This window comes from Phyllobates terribilis, unplaced genomic scaffold, assembly GCF_046119375.1.
Source record: "Phyllobates terribilis strain yellow unplaced genomic scaffold, ASM4611937v1 Scaffold_4__5_contigs__length_816908805, whole genome shotgun sequence".
Classification (NCBI taxonomy): domain Eukaryota; kingdom Metazoa; phylum Chordata; class Amphibia; order Anura; family Dendrobatidae; genus Phyllobates; species Phyllobates terribilis.
This window is the reverse complement of record NW_027362764.1, coordinates 284,152,515-284,171,801: the sequence shown is the minus strand read 5'-3', so window position 1 is coordinate 284,171,801 and position 19,287 is coordinate 284,152,515. Positions and strand designations below refer to the sequence as shown.

General features: G+C 39.1%; 1 protein-coding gene across 5 annotated transcripts in view; it reads right to left on the bottom strand.

The window, feature by feature from the left end:
- PDE1C (phosphodiesterase 1C) overlaps positions 1 to 19,287 on the bottom strand; it is a 1,470,255-nt gene that overhangs the window by 194,179 nt on the left and 1,256,789 nt on the right. For all 5 annotated transcript variants that reach the window (XM_073678287.1, XM_073678290.1, XM_073678289.1 and 2 more), the window contains 2 exons: positions 9,784 to 9,912; positions 346 to 447 (listed from right to left, as the gene is read on the bottom strand). In XM_073678287.1, the coding sequence (XP_073534388.1) occupies positions 346 to 447; positions 9,784 to 9,912 (231 nt within the window). The remainder of the gene's footprint in view (positions 1 to 345; positions 448 to 9,783; positions 9,913 to 19,287) is intronic.

Sequence of the window (19,287 nt, the reverse complement as noted above, 5' to 3'; positions counted from 1 at the left end):
CCATAACAATAATTAACACTGACTATGAGTATACAGTAAATAGGCTGTAAATGGGGGTGTACTCAGGCTGTGTGCCTAGGCAGCATGAGCTATGACCCTAATTAGACATGCATCCAACCACACTAATTTGGCAGCCTCTTCTTTGACTAAAGTATGTGCATTGTGATTGTGAACTTTGATCTTTAATTCTTCAGTCATATTTTAAAAGAGCATGAGAACCCTTCAGAAAGGCACAAATTGAAGCTCTTTTGGGTAATAGCTTTGAAGTTGCAAAATAATAACAGCCTACCAGTATTTACTGTAACCTTTTACCATAGACCATCAAAACAAGGTTACAATACTCACCCTTCCGGCTGCTGCAAAGAATTCTTCATTGCTTTGATTTGTTGGAAGTGACAGGACATATCTGTGGCCAACACCATCTCGATCACCAAAGTCCGGAATTCTCTTCAGGGTTGTCATAAGGCAGAAAGAAAAAAAGTGTAAACCATTAGTTTACTATTACAGTACATCTAATGTGATGATTCCACTGTAAACCATATGTGATATGTGCACCCCTACGATGCCCTGGCAACACAGGGTCGTCATGTCGCTGCACTGACAGGTATAATGCATTGCAGTGCTGGTGTATTGCAATGCTTTATACCAGCGATCAGAGCCATGAAAGTTAAAGTCCCATAAAGAAACTAAGTCAAGAAAGTAAAAAAGAAAAAAGTTTTAAACAATTGCAAAAATAATTTAAAAAAATAGCAAAATTAAAAAAAATTGTATACACATATATCTATATATATAGATATACTGTATATATACACAAGTATATATACACATATATATCTATATATACACAAGTACATATATATATATATATCACCAATAGATACACATATTTAGGTAAAAACAAAAGTACACATATTTAGTATCGCCACATCCCAAACAAAAAAAAAAAATTTTAAAAAGTGGCACAAAAAATATGCGTTTTCACACTACCAAGCAAAAAATGGAATAAAACGCAATCAAAAATTCTAATATAAATTTAAATGGTATCAATGAAAACGTTATCTTGCCCCACAAAAAATAAGCTGCCATACAGCTCCATCAGCAGAGAAATAAAAAAAGTTACAGCCCTCAGAATAGACCGATGCAAAAACATTTTTTTTACTAAAAAATAGTTTTTATTGTGTAAAAGCAGCAAAACATAAAAAAAAATGATACAAGTGTGGTGTTTCTGTAATCATACTGACCCAAAGAACAGGGGCGAAAATATAGTCAATGCAGCTGCACCAGGGCCTGAAGGTGGAGGGGACCCTTGCATGGTGGTAATAATGAGGGCAATCTGGTCTGCTGCTTGGAGCCCAAGGCTCCGAGGGGCCCGTGGCCAGATTGCCCTCATCATATGCAGTGTGGCAGGGAGCGTTCCGGCAGCTCGCCTGCCTACAGGAAAAAATGGCAGCGGAGCTGCAGGAATCCATGCTCAGCTTCTTGCCTGATGTTTTTTCAGTGACACAGGTGAGCATGACTTGATGACGTCAGCATGCTGCGCACCTGGGTCATTTAGAAAGTTGTCGGCGAAGAAGACAGAAGCAATGCCTCGGGGGAGAGGTGAGAGTGTTTTTTTCCCAATACACTGAGGAGAGGACAATTAGGGATGGGGGGGGCAATGAGTGGGATGAGGGAGAGGACAATAAGTGATGTGGGGGGTGGGACAATGAGTGACGTGGGGGGGACAGTGAGGGATGTGGGGGAGAGGACAATGATGGATGTGGGGAAGAGGACAATGAGTGATGGGGAAGTAGGACAATGAGTAGGGGAAGACAATGAATGATAGGATGTGGGTGACAATCAGTGATGTCGTGGGAAGGACAATGAGTGATGTGGGGGAGGACAATGAGTGATGTCAGGAAAGAACAGTGAGGGATGTGGAGGAGAGGACAATGATTGATGTGGGGGAGAGGACAATGATGGATGTGGGACAGAGAACAATAATGGATGTGGGGGAGAAGACAATGAGGGATGTGGGGGAGAGGACAATAAGGTGGGAGGAAGAACATTGATGGGAGTGGGGGAAAGACAATGATGGATGTGAGAGAGAGGACAATGGTGGATGTGGGGGAGAGAATAATGAGGGGGGTGGGGAGTGGACAAAGAGGGGAGTGGGAATTGGGATGGGAGTAAGGGGGACTTATGAAAAGGAGAAGGGGGAGGAGGACTTATGAACAGGGAGAGGGGGAGGACGACTTTAGATATGGATGTAAATTTAATTGGGTGGTGGAGGAGGGTGCTAAGTTCTCCCCATCCCACAATTCATTATGACAGTATCATTGACTTCAAATTTATTGAAAAGTTTTAAAGGAGAGGGTAAGGTGCATAGGACACTTCTGTAATGAATTGAAAGGTGGGAGAAGATGCTATCAGAGACTTGTAATGACTTTGGTGGCGGAGGATGCGCAGTACTTGATAGCTTTTTCTCCCACCCCTATATTCATTATGATGCTATCAAGGACTTATAATGAATGGAGGGGGGACACAGGGAAGGGACTAAGGCTAGGTGCACATGTTCAGGATTTTCAGCAGAAAATTCGGCTGCCCATCCTAATGTGTTGGCAGGAAGAATACTTTGTAAAATACATTTTTTTGCCATGCTTTTTACATGCTTTTGTTGCATATTTTCGCGCATTCATTAGAGTGAAATACGCTACAAGATATGACATTATGCAGATTTTAATCTGCTGCTAATCTGCAAGAAAAAAATAAGCAACATGTGCATGAGACTTCATTCACTTTTCTTGAGCTGTAAAACCTTGCATATTTTCCATAATAAAAACGTAGCGTGTGCACATACCCTTAAACTTAATTAGGGAGAGTCACAGAGACTGAATAATTTATATTTATTGGGCGGCGGAGATTATAGTTAATGGGGAGTGAAGTGCTGCTTATCACTTTATATTTTGATTAGTGCGTGGTTAATAATATATTAATGGTGGGGTACATATCTGTAGTCAGGGACACAGTGTATGTAAGCAATATATGTGACCTTGTTATTTTCAGGGCTGCTGTGATCAGCATGACAAGACGAGTCGTGGCTGGAAGATGTTGACTTGAAGGTCTGACCAGATGGCGAAGAAAACGATTCTAATCAGACGAGACGTCTGCGGTAAGTTCCTGGATATAAATATTATTCTGTATTTGTATTGTATTGCTTGGAGTGATAATGTTATTTGTAAAATCCTTTATGCTGCATTCTCACAATCATGTGACATGTCCGTGTGCTGCCAGATTACTTTTATCGGATGACACACGGACTCGTAGGGTTTTGTAGAACCGTTCACACATCAGTGAAAATGACGGATCTGAGAATGAGATCTGTGAAGGTCAGAGAATGTCCTATTCTGATCCTCAAAATCGGATCAGAATAGGACATGCTCAATGTGTCTGTAAAAGTGGGCAGTACACCGACAATGCACATGGATACAGGAATGTAGCCTTATTATGTAAAGCACAGTCCCTTAGTATATAGCGTACTCACTTATTATATAGCGTCTTTCTTTGTTACATAGTTTTCTCTTTTTTATTATATATAACACCGTAACTTATTACGTACATCCTCTCCAATTATGTATTGGGCGGTCCCTTATTATATAGCTTCCTCTGCTGTTATGTACAATGCTATACCATTATTGCATAATATTGTGTCTTGTTATTTATAGCACTGTCCCTTACATAGCATATTCTTGTTATTTTTGTTAGTGACAGTGCTCTCTCTTTATTACAGAGTCCTCTCTTGTTAGATATAAAACGACTGCTGATGGAACAGCATCAGATCAGAAGACCAGTACATCAGCCATCTCCATCAGAAAATAAACTTTCCCATGCTCCATCAGCAGTCATTGCATTATACATCTAACAAGAGAGGACGGTATGTAATAAAGAACAGGATGCTATAAATAATTCTATATGTAAGGGACGGTGCTGTACATAACAACAGAGGGCACTATGTAATAAGGGGCGGCAATATACATAATGAGAGGAGACTATATAAGATACATATATGTGTGTTGCTATATACAGTACATATCTGTAGCTTTGTCGCTATAAAATGAGGTGGGCCCAGACACATTTCTTGCACAGGGCCCTCAAGCTGTCAGTGCCTGCCCCTGCTGAATAATAAAGCTATCTTATCACTTTCACCACACGAATAACGGCATAAAAAAAAACAATTCTTGAATTGGTGTTTTTTGCTCATTCTGCCGGCGAATATGAATATTGAAATAACAAGTGATCAAAAAATATTATGTATCCAAAAATGATACCAAATAAAAATATCAATTAGTCCCGCAAAAAACAAGCCCTCACATGACTCTGCTGCAGAAATATAGAAAAACTATAGCTCTTAGAATGTGGCGATGCAAAAACTTTTTTTGGGAAAAAAAGTATTTTAGTGTGTGACTGCAGCTAAAGATAAAAAACTATATAAATCTGGCATCGCTGTAATTGCACTGACCCAAAGAATAGAGATGTCTAATCACTTATTTCGCACGGTGAACCACATAAAAAATAAATAAAACCAATTCTTGTCCTGCTGTGGATTTGTTCATTCTGCCTCCCAAAGATCGCAGTAAGGCTCAGTGCATATTTATCCTGCACTCTGTGCTGAATGTGTAAACCAGGGTTTCTTTGTAAATCTCTGAAATATGTGATTTAGACAGAGCCGGGCAAAAGATTCCCTATAATGAGGCAGATGGAGACAATGTGGACGCCTTCTGTCCTATGATCCGGCGGTGTACTTTTTTTAAGTGTACACAAAAGCGCAGTCGGCCACAGTTTTGTACACTTTTGAAAACAAGGACACCTTTGAAAAGAGGCCAGACGGAGTACAGAGTAACTCTGCTGACTCATTGTAGTGAATGGACCCATCAGGGGTTTCATCTGAATTACGTAATTTGGAGATTTAGATGGAAACCCTGATGTAAGTGCTCAGCGAGGAGCGCAGGATAAATGTGATCCTAAATGTTATGTAAAATGTTATATAACATAAAATGTTCCCAATAAAAGCTTCAACTTAATCCACAAAAAATCAAGTCCTTACTCAGGTTCCTCATCTGTCAATGGAAATATAGGGGACTTCCATGTTACTGGTAGCATAGGAGCTCTGGAAAAGGCAATGGCTCCTTGCCCCCCAAAAGAAATCCAGTGAATTTTGCGCTCCAAAATCCTAATGACCCCTCCCTGCTTAGCCCCAGTGTGTGCCTAAGCTGCAGCTAACATCCACATGTTGGCAATTCTGTAGCAATGAGATTATTTATGGAGTCCATGTCTCCAGAAGCAAGAGCTGGGCACAATGAATGGGCACTACAATGTACTAAGTACTACAATGGCCAATTTACAATTTTCGCTCAGCAACATCCATTGCTGCTTGTTTCTGGAAAATAATCATAAAGACAAAATTGTCACTACACCTGTAGATAAATTCCCAGAGGGGTGTAATTTCCAAAATGTGGTCTTCTGGTACTTAGGTGCTCTGTATATGGAGTCCGCAAACTATTCTATGAGAATTTGTTCTTCAAGAGTCAAATAGCTCTCCTTCCCTTCCTAGTCTCGCCGTGTGGCTAAACAGTACTCTACAGTCACATATGGGGTATTGCCATATTCAGCTTAAATTGTGACAAATTTTTGGTGCCATTTTTACCCTTTTCCTCATGTAAAAATGTAAAAACTGTGGCTAAAACTAAATTTTTGTGGTAAAAATGTAATTATTTTTTTCTTCACCACCCAATGGTATAAAAAATTTTTAAACACATGTGGTGTCAATATGATCGCTGCACCCTTAGATGAATTCATTAAGTGGTGTAGTTTGAAAAATGGGGTCACTTATGGGCAGTTGAGCTGTTCTGGCACCTCAGGAACTCTGCTAATGTGGGTTATTTGTAGGGAGTTTCCACTGTATAGACACAGCAGGGGCTTTATAAATACGACATGACATCCGCTATTGATTCCAGATAATTTTGCATTCCAAAAGTCAAATGGTGCTCCTTCCCTTCTGAGCCCTGCCATGCGACCAAACAGTATTTTTCCACCACCAATATATTTGGGGCTTAAATAACATGTTTGTGGAAAAAATTTGATTTTTGATTTTCACAACTCAACGTCATAAAATTCTGTGAAGCACCTGGGGGTACAAGGTGCTCTCCACACATCTAAATTCCTTCAGAGATCTAGTTTTCAAAATGGGGTCACTTGTGGGGGGTTTCCACTGTTTAGGCACATCAGGGGCTCAACAAATGCGACCTGGCATCTCCGCTTTCGATTTCAGACAATTTTGTGTTCCAAAAGTCATATGGTGCTCCTTCCCTTCCAAGGCTTGCTGTGCACCCAAACAGTAATTTCCACCACATAGGGGGTATTGTTGTACTCAGGAGAAATTGAACAACAAATTGTATGGTCCATTTTTTCCTGTTACCCTTGTGAAAATAAAAAAATTGGGGCTAAAACAACTTGTTTGTGGGAAAAATGTGATTTTTTTATTTTCACGGGTCAACGTCCAAAAATTCTGTGCAGCAACTAGGCATTCAAGGTGCTCACCACACATCTAGATAAATTCCTTGAAGAGTCTAATTCTAAAATGGGGTCACTTGTGGGGGTTTTCACTGTTTAAGCACATCAAAGTCTCAGCAAATGCAACATTGCATCCGCTATCGATTCCAGCCAATTTTGTGTTCCAAAAGCCAAACAGTGCTCCTTCCCTTCCGAGCTCTACCGTGCACCCATACAGTAGTTTTCCGCCACATATGGAGTATCAGCATACTCCGGAGAAATTGCACAACAAATTTTGGGGTCTATTTTCTTCAGTTACCCTTGTGAAAATGCTAAATTTTGGGCTACAGTAACAATTTTGTAGGAAAAGGTAAAATGTTCATTTTTTCCTACTACATTGCTTTAATTCCTGTGAAGCACCTAAAGGGTTAATAAAATTCTTGAATGTGGTTTTGAATACTTTGAGGGGTGCAGTTTTTAAATGTTGTCACTTTTGGGTATTTTTTATAATATAGGCCCTTAAAAGTCACTTCAAATGTGATGTGGTCCCTAAATTTTGTTAGAAAATTAAGAAATTGCTGATCAACTTTTAACCCTTCTAACTTCCTAACAAAAAAGTATGTTTAAAAAATGATGCTTATATAAATTAGAAATGTGGTAAATGTTATTTATTAACTATTTTGTGTGATAGAACTCTCTGGTTTGTGGACAGAAAAATTAAAAGTTTGAAATTTGCTAAATTTTCTATATTTTCACCAAAATTCCAATATTTTCACAAATAAACACAAATAAACACAAAAAATTTCAACCTAAAATTATGGCTAACATAAAGTATAATGTGTAACGAAAAAAAACATCTCAGAATCACTGGGATTCGCTAAAGCGTTCAAGAGTCATTACCACATTAAGGGACACTGGTCAAAATTGTAAAATTTGGCTTGGTCAGGCAAGTGAAAACAGACTGGGTTGTGAAGGGGTTAACTGGAGATATGATGTAATAATGGTTGCAGAGCGGAATAATTTTTTTATATATTTTGCCTCTCTGTTGTAGAGATATTAGCAATAGGGAAGAGTGGACCCATGAACGTTTATGTTCATTGGGTTTATTCAGAATTTAGTCCAAAGTCCAGTTTGGGTACCAGAACTTGACCCCGAACCCCATGTTAGACAATGGGGACCCGATCTTTTTTCTACTGTAAACTTGCTGTAAAATGATTGTAATAAGGGAAATGTTAGCAATTACACATTTTTTTATACATATTTATTTCCTTTGTGTTTATTGGAACAACATAAAAAAACGGAAAAAATGGCAAATTAGACATAATTTCACACAAAACTCATAAAATGGGCTGGACAAAATTGTTGGCACCCTCAACTCAATATTTGGTTGCACACCATTTGAAATAAATAACTGCATTCTGATCCTATAACCATCAACAAGCTTGTTACGTCTCAACTGGATTTTTGCACCACTCTTTTTTTTGCAAACTGCCCCAAGTCTCTCATATTTGTAGGGTGCTTTCTCCCAACAGCAATTTTAAGATTTCTCCATAGGTGTTCATTGAGATTTAGTTCCAGACTCAAGGCTGACCCCTTCAGAACTCTCCAGTGCTTTGTTCCCATCCATTTCTGGGTGCTTCTTGAAGAATGTTTGGGGTCATTGCACTGATGGAAGACCCATGACCTAGGACACAAACCTAGCTTTCTGACACTGGGCACTACATTGTGGCCCAAAATCCTTTCGTAATCTTCAGATTTTATGATGCCTTGCACACAGTTAAGGCACCCAGTGCCAGAGTCTGCAAAAGAACCCCAAAACATCTTTGAACCTCCACCATATTTGACTGTAGATATTGTGTTCTTTTCATTGTAGGCCTCATTCCGTTTTCAGTAAACAGTAGAATGATGTGCTTTACAAAAAAAAAACTCTACTGTGGTCTCATCTGTCCACAAGATGCTTTCCCAGAAGGATGTTGACTTACATACATATTGGCAAACTGTAGTCTAGCTTTTTTATGTTTCTGTGTCATCAGTGGGATCCTCCTGGGTCTACTGCCACAGCCTTTCATCTCATTCAAATATCAACGGATAGTTTGCACTGACACTGATGCACCCTAAGCCTGCAGGACAGTTTGAATTTCTTTGGAACATGATATGGGATGCTTATCCACCATCCGGGCTATCCTGCATTGCAACCTTTCATCAATTTTTCTCTGTCATCCACTTCCAGGGAGATATCTACCGTGCCATTTGTTGTAAATGTCTTGGTTATCTTGCACACCATGGACAAATGATCATCAAGATCTCTGAAGATAGACTTGTAACCTTGAGATTGTTGATATCTTTCAACAATTTTGGTTCTCAAATCCTCAGACAGTTTTCGTCTTTTCTTTCTGTTCTCCGTGCTTAGTGTGGCACACACAGACACAATGCAAAGATTGAGTCAACTTTTCCTCTTTTTATCTATTTTCAGGTGTAATTTTCATATTGCCCACATCTGTTACTTGCCTCACGTGAGTTTGAACAAGCATCACATTCTTAAAACAAAATTGTTTACCCACAATTTTTGAAAGGTGCCAACAATTTTGTCTGGCCCATTTTTGGGGTTTTGTGTGAAATGATGTCCATTCCCTTTCTCTGCTTTTTTTGTTGTTCCAATATACACAAAGGAAATAAACATGTGTATAACAAAACGTGTGTAATTGCAATAATTTTATTGGATAAATACTTCATTCTCTGGAACAATTTCAAGAGTGCCAGCACTTGCACCAATGACTGTATATTGTATTTAATTAGCCATAAAATTATAGAATGGACTCATAGCCTTCCCTTGCCTCCTCACAGAGGTTGACTGGCTGCTGTGTATATAAATAGACATCAGCCAACCCTAAGTAATGCAAAGGGAGGTGGGGAAAGACGAGTGGATCGCCCACCTATTGAGTAGGGAAGACTCATAACTATGAGCCGCTGTATTCCTTGATTGCTCCTATTTGCTATGTACAGTATGTGGGCTAAAAGAAGAGCACACAGAATGCTTCCTTTAAATATGACATTTTTTGGCTATTTGGTAGAAAAGGAGACAAGATATAAATATATCATTAAATAAGGATGACACCTGCAAAATGAAATTTTAGATTAGCAACACCATAAACAAATGGAACTCATAGAACCATAACTACTGAACATTTAAAAAATGACAGCTCCTTATAATTGTAATTAAATTTTACTAAAATGTATATTGCTTACACATCTCACCTCCAGTCATCCTTGGAAAGGTTATAAAGTATATTCATTTCCTCATCATCCTGAAGGAGGCGATATGCTGCACTTACATGGTGGTTTTCAAGTACAGATCGGTCATTGTATAGAATAGCTGGATCTGATCTGAAAAAGAAATAAAGCAATTTCATTACATTTATCATGATTGGCGAGAAAGATAAAACTGGAAATCTTATAAGCAAATTTAGAACCAGTTACAGAATAACAATGCAAGTATTATTTTGTTATTATTGCACTTACTCAGCCCTGACATTTCAGCCAGGTATGTTCTACTCTGAAGCCCTGCAACATTTCAGTGACAAAATGCATTCAAAAGTCATCTGTGGACAATACAGCTCAGGTGATTAGGCCAACAGGCTGGTCCATGGCAGCTTCTCTCTGCACATTTTCCCTTAAAGGGAATCTTCCCCAGACAAAACACTATTAACCTGCAGATATGGGGTTAATCTGCAGGTTAATACCATTAGTAACCTGCCCAGTGCTGGCACTTACTTGAACGCTACAAGGTGAAAATTAACTTTATTCCCTTTGCAGCGTTTTGCTCTGCATTGGGGTCGGCTGTCAGTCAGGGCCGGTGGCGCAGTTGCAGCGGCTGCTCTGTATACTCAGAGCGGTGACTGAACTGGAACCGAAGCCGGCACCGCCCCCGTGACTGAAACCAGAACCATGCAGGGGGGGGGAGTTCATTTTCTTCCGACAGCGTTCCCAGCGTGACTGGTTCCCTTTAAGTGACAGGTCTCTCCCTATACAGACATAAACGAAAACCTGTCACTTAAGGGGAGCAGGGTGGAGAGAGGCCACCTTTCACCGCCTCTTTGTACTAGTCACCCAAACTGCACGGTCCCCAGCAGCCTTTATACGTATGTTTTCTATGAAACCCCACGCTGTTTCAGAGAAAAACACATCTGCTTGAAATATTAGAGCCAGACTCTGATTCCTGCTGCTCATAGTTAAGGCATAATAAATCAGCTATCCATTTCCCTTTAAAGTTGATATGTTAGTAGTTTTCACAATACAACTGCATACATAAGTAAATAAAGCTCTTGAACCTGTGGAGGCAGATGTTCTCACTTTGAAAATTCATGTCAGAAATGTTTTGACATTTTAAACTCAGTTCCTGCCCATTTAGCCTGCTTGACAGCTCCGCAGTGTCTCTTCTCCCTGACACAATTGAAATCTTACACTACTCAGTGCAATTTCTGCTATCAATAAGATTGGGAATGTGGAGACTGAATGCAATAGTTCTCATGAGTTCTCTCACACTTTAGCTGGACTAAATCTATCTATTAATATGCAGTTTATTTTGTGAAATTTGGTGACAGGTCTGCTTAAGTACTGAAAGCTAAGACCGGGTTCACATTACATTTTTACCACTTGTCAGTGGCTGCATCATCAGGGCTTCCATCTAAAGCCCTGAAAAATTGGATTTAAAGCCATTGACTTTAATAAGGCAGATGGAGTCACTTTGTGCTTTGTCTGGTCTCAATTTTGGCAGCGTGTGCCTTCTCAAGATGGGCACAAAAGTGCGGTCAAATATGCTTTTGTGCCTTCATCAAGAAGGTGGATGACTCTAAAAGTGAGGCCAAACAGAGCATTTTTCAAACATATACTTTTGCATTTTTAAAACCAAATTCAAACCCCTTTTCAAAAATGCATAACAAATGCTAGGTATGTACATGTCCAAAAAGCCAGCACCTCCAACAGGGTGTGATGTGTGCAGATGTAAACAGGGACAGTTTGTGAGGAAGACAGTTGCAGTTGAATGTCTGGATTTTGCTGATTTTTTTACACTATTAAAAAACAATTCGTCCCACCGTCACAAAAAGGATTGTACAAGAAATGCAAAAAATCACTAGTCACTTGTAAAAAGCAAGTACACTGTCTCTGAATAACATGGATTTCAAATTCTGTTCTAAAACATATTGTTCTGCCTTGTTCCTGCTTTCTAGTGCAATATGAAAAATAAAAAATGTTTAAGCCTATGTGCCCACGATGCAGAAATGAAGCAGAAATTTTCCGGAGCATTTCTGCATGTCCTTGGCAGTAAAAACGCATGCGGATTTTACTCGCATTTTTGGCGCGTTTTTGATGCGTTTTTACTTGCGGATTTGCCATGCATTTTTCAAATGCATTGTAAAGGCAAATCCGCGTGCGGAAACGCACAAAGAATGGACATGCTGCGTTTTTTTCCACACCTAAAATCCGCGCAGAAAAAATCCTGAACATGTGCACAGAACTTGCAAAATGTCATAGGAAGTCATGGGATAAGGTATGCAATGCGTTTCTGCTGCATTTCTGCATGGAAAAAAATGCACAAAAAACACACCAAATCCGCATCATGGGCACATAGCCTAATTGTAATTCAAATGCAGCAGAACAGATGCTAGCAAGACCACATCACTGATCAAGCACACGGATTCTGTCAAAATTGCTGCACCTCTCCTATCTCTCTCTCTCCCCTATCTCAGTAATGTTTACATAACACTATACTCATCTTTTTCACTGTTGCGGTTGTACAGCACATTATTGTCTGGAGTATATTCCATTGTTCTGAGTTTTCTCTTCCTATCCTTATTACTAAGTTATGAGCTCTGACATTCAGTCACTATTCTAAAATCACCATGAAATGGCTTCTGCATTCCCTGTCTAGGCTTTTATACAGATTATGATAGTCACTCCTGATTGGCTATGCAATACTATATGATTTGATAGCTGCAAGGCATTATGTGGAATCCCATGCATTCGTTGTCATATCAGCTTTCTATGACAAATGCAATCTTCTGCAATGTCAAAAAAAGGCAACAAATTTTTTTGGGATATTAGTGCAAATCGGAACATAAATTTTTTGAATTCGCCAAGACCTTTGACTTTCATAAAATTCAACCCAAATTCGATTTGCACTAAATCAATTCACTCATGTCTATTCATCACACTTCTACAATGCACCTTCTATTGGCAGTATGCTTTATATAATTGTCTTAAAGTGTGTTTCTTTAAATATTTTCTTTTAACTAGATATTAAGTTCCTTATTTTATTTAGGTTTCTGCATAAAGATTGTTATAATAACAATAATCCTGATAGGATTATTATTATTATTATTATTAATAATGATCTATTTCAGATTTATTTTCACTCTTAGAGATGTTTATGACAGTATACATTATTCATTTGAATGGCTAGTCTCATTCAGAATGGAGATTGCTTACTGACATTTACAAAATGTATTCAAAATGGTAAAATTCAGGACACCATCTGCAAAGCATTAATGTAAAAAATCGTGCAGTCATTTTCAATACTTTACAATAATAAGATATAAAACATTATATACACACACTGTAAAAATATTTTAAAAGCTACAAAAACAAAATTTAAAGGGAGGCTGGCTTAGTTTTTTTCTACTTTTTATTTATGGAATTCTGAATTAGTATAGTAAATCAGAAAGTAGAATGTAGATTTCTAGTTACATTAATGTGATTGGAGAGGCCATATTGATTTTCAGTATTTAAAGGGATAGTCCTATAAACAACATTTATCTACATGGAATAGGAAAGCAGTATAAATTAGCTCCATTCATAACTAGGGTGTTTATGTGGTTTTTATAGTTTATAACTGAGGTCCAATGTAGTTTGATGAAGAGTTTACATTTAGGACTCAATCATCCAACCATTTTATGGCTTTATATAATGCCTTAGGTTGGGTTCATATTGTGTTTTTGCCACACGTCACTCTTAGCAAAACACAATGTGAACATAGCCTAATTTGCATTGAACACATAATACAGCTTTTGTGGCCTTTTACATGGCTTTTCAGTAGTCTCATATGTTTCAGAATTCATATAGAAGAATGTAGAGTTTTCCCTCTGTTGATCTCATATTGAACTGTGCTATACGTTCTAATATTTCTAACAGAGGGCTTATTACAAAGCAATGGTATGGAGGAACTAAACTTAGACTCATGTGGTATACATGCATCGATAGTATGAAGCCACTAAGGATCTACCTTTGAGAATGGCATGAGGCATTCAGCTGATTGAGCATGTTCACACTAAGTATTTTGACATGGATTTTTCTGGCTGAAAAAAATGCTCCAAAAAACTTGGCTTTTGGACAAGAATTTGTGTGGTTTTTTTTTTTACATGTTTTTGGTACATGTGTGTTATATATTGACCTGCCATTATTCCTGCACCATCTACCTCTGTTGTCAAGCGCTAGCAGCAGAAGTAGTGTCACTGTCATCATAGCTGGGTGATGCACTATCATACGAGCCAGTCAGTAACTTTTTTTTTTGCTGACAGGTCTGTTCAACACCAAGACATGTACCCTATGTGCTTTGACTAGATAGCGTGATCACTGGATTTACTTAACCCTTCACTTGCCTGAATATTCTGCCTTCAATTATGTTTTGATGCTTCTGAACCTAGCTATCTTCCTTACTATGATTCTGCTTGCCGATTTCCTTTTCTTCCTTCTCAATCTAGCCCTTCTGGATCTGATCCAGCTATACAACAAATTTGCTGCCAACTTAGTCTACCAGCCATCAGCTACTCTACAGACACAACTCAAAGGCTTTCATAGTGAAGGCCAGATTCCTGTAGAGGGGGGAAAATGGTAAAAACCAATGCATTCCCTGGTACGTGTTGCACAGAGTAATGAGTGTTTATACTGCCAATGGAATTTATATAAATAGTTGCCAGACCCTTACATAAGTTCCAATAACAATGATAATTTTTTCCAGCTTCTACTAAATTGATTCAGCAGTGAAATTTTGAGCATTTTTTAAAGTAGAGATGACTTAAGAATTGACATGCTTTCTTATTTTTTGGACTATAAGACTATCATTTGGTCTATTATTTGGACTATAAGCTGCACTTTTTGCACAGAAAATCTCTTACTAAAAAGTGTGTGCATCTTATAGTTCAGAGGCAGCTTCCTGTGATGGAGGAGAACGCAGACATCGCATCCTTCTTGATCACAGAGCGAATTGCTCTTTCTTTTCCTGCCCCACACTGATCTACGTGATTGGTGCAGAGCAAGAGAGGAAGCGACCAGGACTTGCATGGAGGCAGCACATCCTGAGCAGCTGAAGGACTTCCCACCTGACCAGAACCCAGACTTTTTAACTCATGTGATCAGTCACACGCCTGTAAAGAACTGCAAGATATGGTAATGTATATTTTGTGTGTGTGTATAATGCAGGTGCTGAGATGCAATGCACAGAGACACAGGCGGGAACAGTCAGGGATGGATATAAACAGTTTATATGTATAACAAGTATTATGCAAGGGGGTTAGTAACAGAGATAATAAACAACAACTTGGAATAACAATGAGAAACAGTTTCAGTGAATAAGGGTAAAGTTCTCTGCATAAATGTGATGCACCCAGTCGTGGGAATCACCACGTGAGTTCTCTTTGTATGGCCCTAGCAGGGGTCACCGGTTATCCCACTAGGCCACAAGTCTCTTCCAGATAAAGTCTATCAGCTCCCATTTAGCCTCCCATTCACCAAACGGCCCCCTCCCAACCTGAAATTCTAATCCCAACTTTCCCTGTACTGTGAGTGGAAATTGGAAGTGACGGCCCTGTTCACTTGTGCGATTCCTCCACTACTGCTGGCGCATCTCTCTTGTCGCAGTCCTCTCTCAGTTCTTCTCGGCTTGACCGTCGATGGTAGTCTCTCACGCTTGGAGTGCGGGGATCCAGACCTCGGCTCTTGACAGGCGGCATCTGGTACCAGGAACTTACTCTGTGTGGGGCGCAGGTCCTGACTGTGGGCCACACGTGCAGGGCTCAGGGCGCTTCTGTGAGGAGTCCAGAACTTCTCAGGCAGCGTCTGACTCTGATGCAGCGCAGGCCTCTGGCTGGGGCCTGCCGCGCTGGGATCTGCGGCCCCCCTGGAACACGTCTGCTCCACTCTGCAGACTGGCGCAAAATCTCCCTGCGTCTTGGCGCACTGGGCTTTTATATCCAGGAATTCCTTCCTGGAGGTCACCTGATCAGGTGCAGCATCTGAATCGCTTCCCCCTCCAACTCTTCTGGCATAACTTGGCTCCACTTTATTTCTTCTGGCTAGCAGATGGCAACCTTTCCTCATCTCTGACACATCCTGAAAGAATCCTCCTTTATTGCACTTTACTACATGTGTATAAATGCACATGTAGCAAAGCTGTGTGTCAGCATAAATGTAAATGTAGCATAGCTGTGTTTGTTTATAAATGTACATGTAGCAGAGCTGTGTGTCTATAAATGTGCATGTAGCAGAGCTGTGTGTGTCTATACTGCATATGTAGCAGAGCTGTGTGTATAATACCCACTGCAGAGAAACACTAACCATAGATCTTATACATTCATATTTTACTTAAGTGCTTTAAAATTAGTGATACGACCCCTCCACTTTACACCACCAATAGAGTTATAATTAATCGGAAAAATGTTTTTTCTATTTTCTGCTGTCTAAACTTGGGATGCATCTTTTGTTAAGGTGTGTTTTATAGTCTAAAAAATATGGCACTTCTTTTTCCATGTTGTAAAAAGAGCACTATGTCCAGTATATTTGTGGTTTTCTATTAAATTCAATAATCTGCTTATTTAAAAAGTATTTTAAGCAGTTTGTGATGTGGATTTTGGAGTAGAATCCTCTCAAAAATCTATTACAAAAACTCAGTGGTAACATATCCCAACTGTGTCGCTCTCTCTCTCGTCAGGAAAAAAAAAAGTAGTGCAGGGTGTTTATTAAAATTGAGCATGCTTTTATTGTTTTCAGTAAACTTGTGCTCCTCTAGGGCAGTTCTGAGTTTGATGGGCACTTTGCAGTCATATTGTTACATCCACACTTCAGTATGACAACATGCTCTAGTATAGCACATACATAGTGACTGCTAGAATCAGACAATCCATCCAAGTATAACCGAACAGACAAAGTAACAACATTTCCAACTCAACAGTTGTTTGCAATATTGTTGCAGCTATTTATATTTCTAAGTGCTTTAAATCTAGAAGTCGCAAATAACTGTTATTACTGCTATATCATCAGCATGGAAGCTGAAACGAAAATACAAATCAATCAAGTAGAAGGCGTGTTGTAAATCTATGTAAAAGGATTAAATTATAGATCCAGAATAAAGGTAATCCTTTAGAAATCAATCAAATTACGTGCTGCCCGTCCTTGCAGTTTTGAAGAATTGCTGATATGTTTGTGTACAATTTCTGTGTACTCGTCAAAAGAATATTAACTTGAAATCATGAAGATCAGCAAAGAAACACATAAGGCTGTGTGCCCACTATGCGTTTTTTAAGCGTTTCCGTAGCGGCAATTCCGCTGCAGAGACGCTTTAAAAACGCTTGGTAGAAGGTCTGCCATGTTCCCCAATGATAATCCGCATGTGCTGTGCACATGTGGCGGAAATTTCCACTGCGGATTATCATTGTGGAAAAATCTGCAGCACTACCAATTATTTTGCGGAAGCGCGGCGTTTTCGCCGCCATTGACTTGCATTGGACTGCATGACATCCGCATCACTGCATTTGCAGATGCGGGTTCCATGCGTTTCAATGTGCGGATGGTACCTGGGTTTGGAGAAGAGGAGACTCTCCTCCAGACTCGGGTACCATAGTACCTGTAAAAAAAGAATTAAATAAAAAATATACATTCTACTTACCTTTGGATGGCCCTCGGTGTCCTTAGCGATGCGTCCTGGCTTGCCGGCAGCTTGTGATGGTCTGAAAAGGACCTGCCATGACGTCATTTACTCATGTGACGGGTCACGCGATCGCTGACATTGGCAGGTCCTTTAGTCTACCGCGAGCTGCCAGCAAGCCAAGACAAGGACATCGGGGACCATCAGAAGGTAAGTATAATATTTATTTTTTACCATTCTTTTGGTCACACTATATAAATCCATGCCGGTTGCATGGATTTATATAGTGTGACCAAGTTGTCAAGCACTTTCCAAGTGATGCTAAAATCGCTTGGAAAGCGCTTGACAACCCACATGTGGAAATGCATGTGAAGAACGCTTCACATCCGCTTTTCCCTGGCAGGAAAAACGCATGTACAATCCGCATGCGTTTTTTCTGCCAGGGAGATGCAGAAACGCTCAGGAAAAAATCTGGAGCATTTCTGCATCGTGGGCACATGGCCTAATTATTATTTTCAATGTCCACTAAATTTAAATGTCTGTTTATGTTCTTATTGAATCTCTTGACAGATCAGATCTAAAATTTTTAAGATTTAATATTATCTTTGGCAAATCCTGGTCACTGGATTGATGCTGCTGGTCTTGGCACATTAAACATGAACAGGCTTTAACTCTTTTGCATGTTTCTTGATCCCTTCCCTTCTTTCAAGAGCTATAACTTTTGAGTGACATCATACCTTATAACATAGTGAAATATGAGATAATTATAGAAATATCACATTTATTTTTTTATACATTAGTGGTTTAAAAAATTCTGAAAATTAGTAAAAACTTTGTAAAACTTTGCTACAATTTTGTAATGCCCATTATTTTTTTTGTGGAGTTGTTTGAGGGCTTATCTTTTGCATGGTGACCATATGTTTCCTTGATTATCATTTTGAGATTCCCACAAACATTTTAATAGCTTTTATGCCACTTTTTTCCGGATGTAAGCGGACCAAAAAGTACTAATTCAGGAGTTTTGATTTTTTTTTTCTTTCCAGAGGTAACTCTGTAGATTGCTTAATTTTATATTTTTATAGATTAAATCATCCCCAAATTTTACATGTATGTTTTAAATATGTTTTAAAACTTTATTAGCTTTCGCTTTTTTCCGTCTCATTAGAGAACTTGAACCTGCAATCATTTTATCACGTACTATATATTGCAATACTTCAGACACAGGTTGGGCTTTTCCCTGATTCAACTTACTGGTACATGCTCTGCTCCTGCACAATTCCTCTGCTTGCTGTATATGTCGCCATCTATTGCTCTGCTTCCCTGATTCAACTTACTGGTACAATTCTCCGCTTGATATTTCGGCTTTAACTGTCCCATTCCATTCAATACTGACATACAGTACAGACCAAAAGTTTAGACATGCCTTCTCATTTAAAGATTTTTCTGTATTTTCATGACTTTGAAAATTGTACATTTACACTGAAGGTATCAAAACTATGAATGAACACATGTGGAATTATATACTTAACAAAAAAGTGTGAAACAACTGAAAATATGTTGTATATTCTAGGTTCTTCAATGTAGTCACCTTTTGCTTTGATGACTGCTTTGCACACTCTTGGCATTCTCTTGATGAGCTTCAAGAGGTAGTCACCGGAAATGGTTTTCACTTCACAGGTGTGCCCTGCCTGTCAGGTTTAATAAGTGGGATTTCTTGACTTATAAATGGGGTTGGGACCATCAGTTGTGTTGTGCAGAAGTCAGGTGGATACACAGCTGATAGTCCTACTGAATAGACTGTTAGCATTTGTATTATGGCAAGAAAAAAGCAGCTAAGTAAAGAA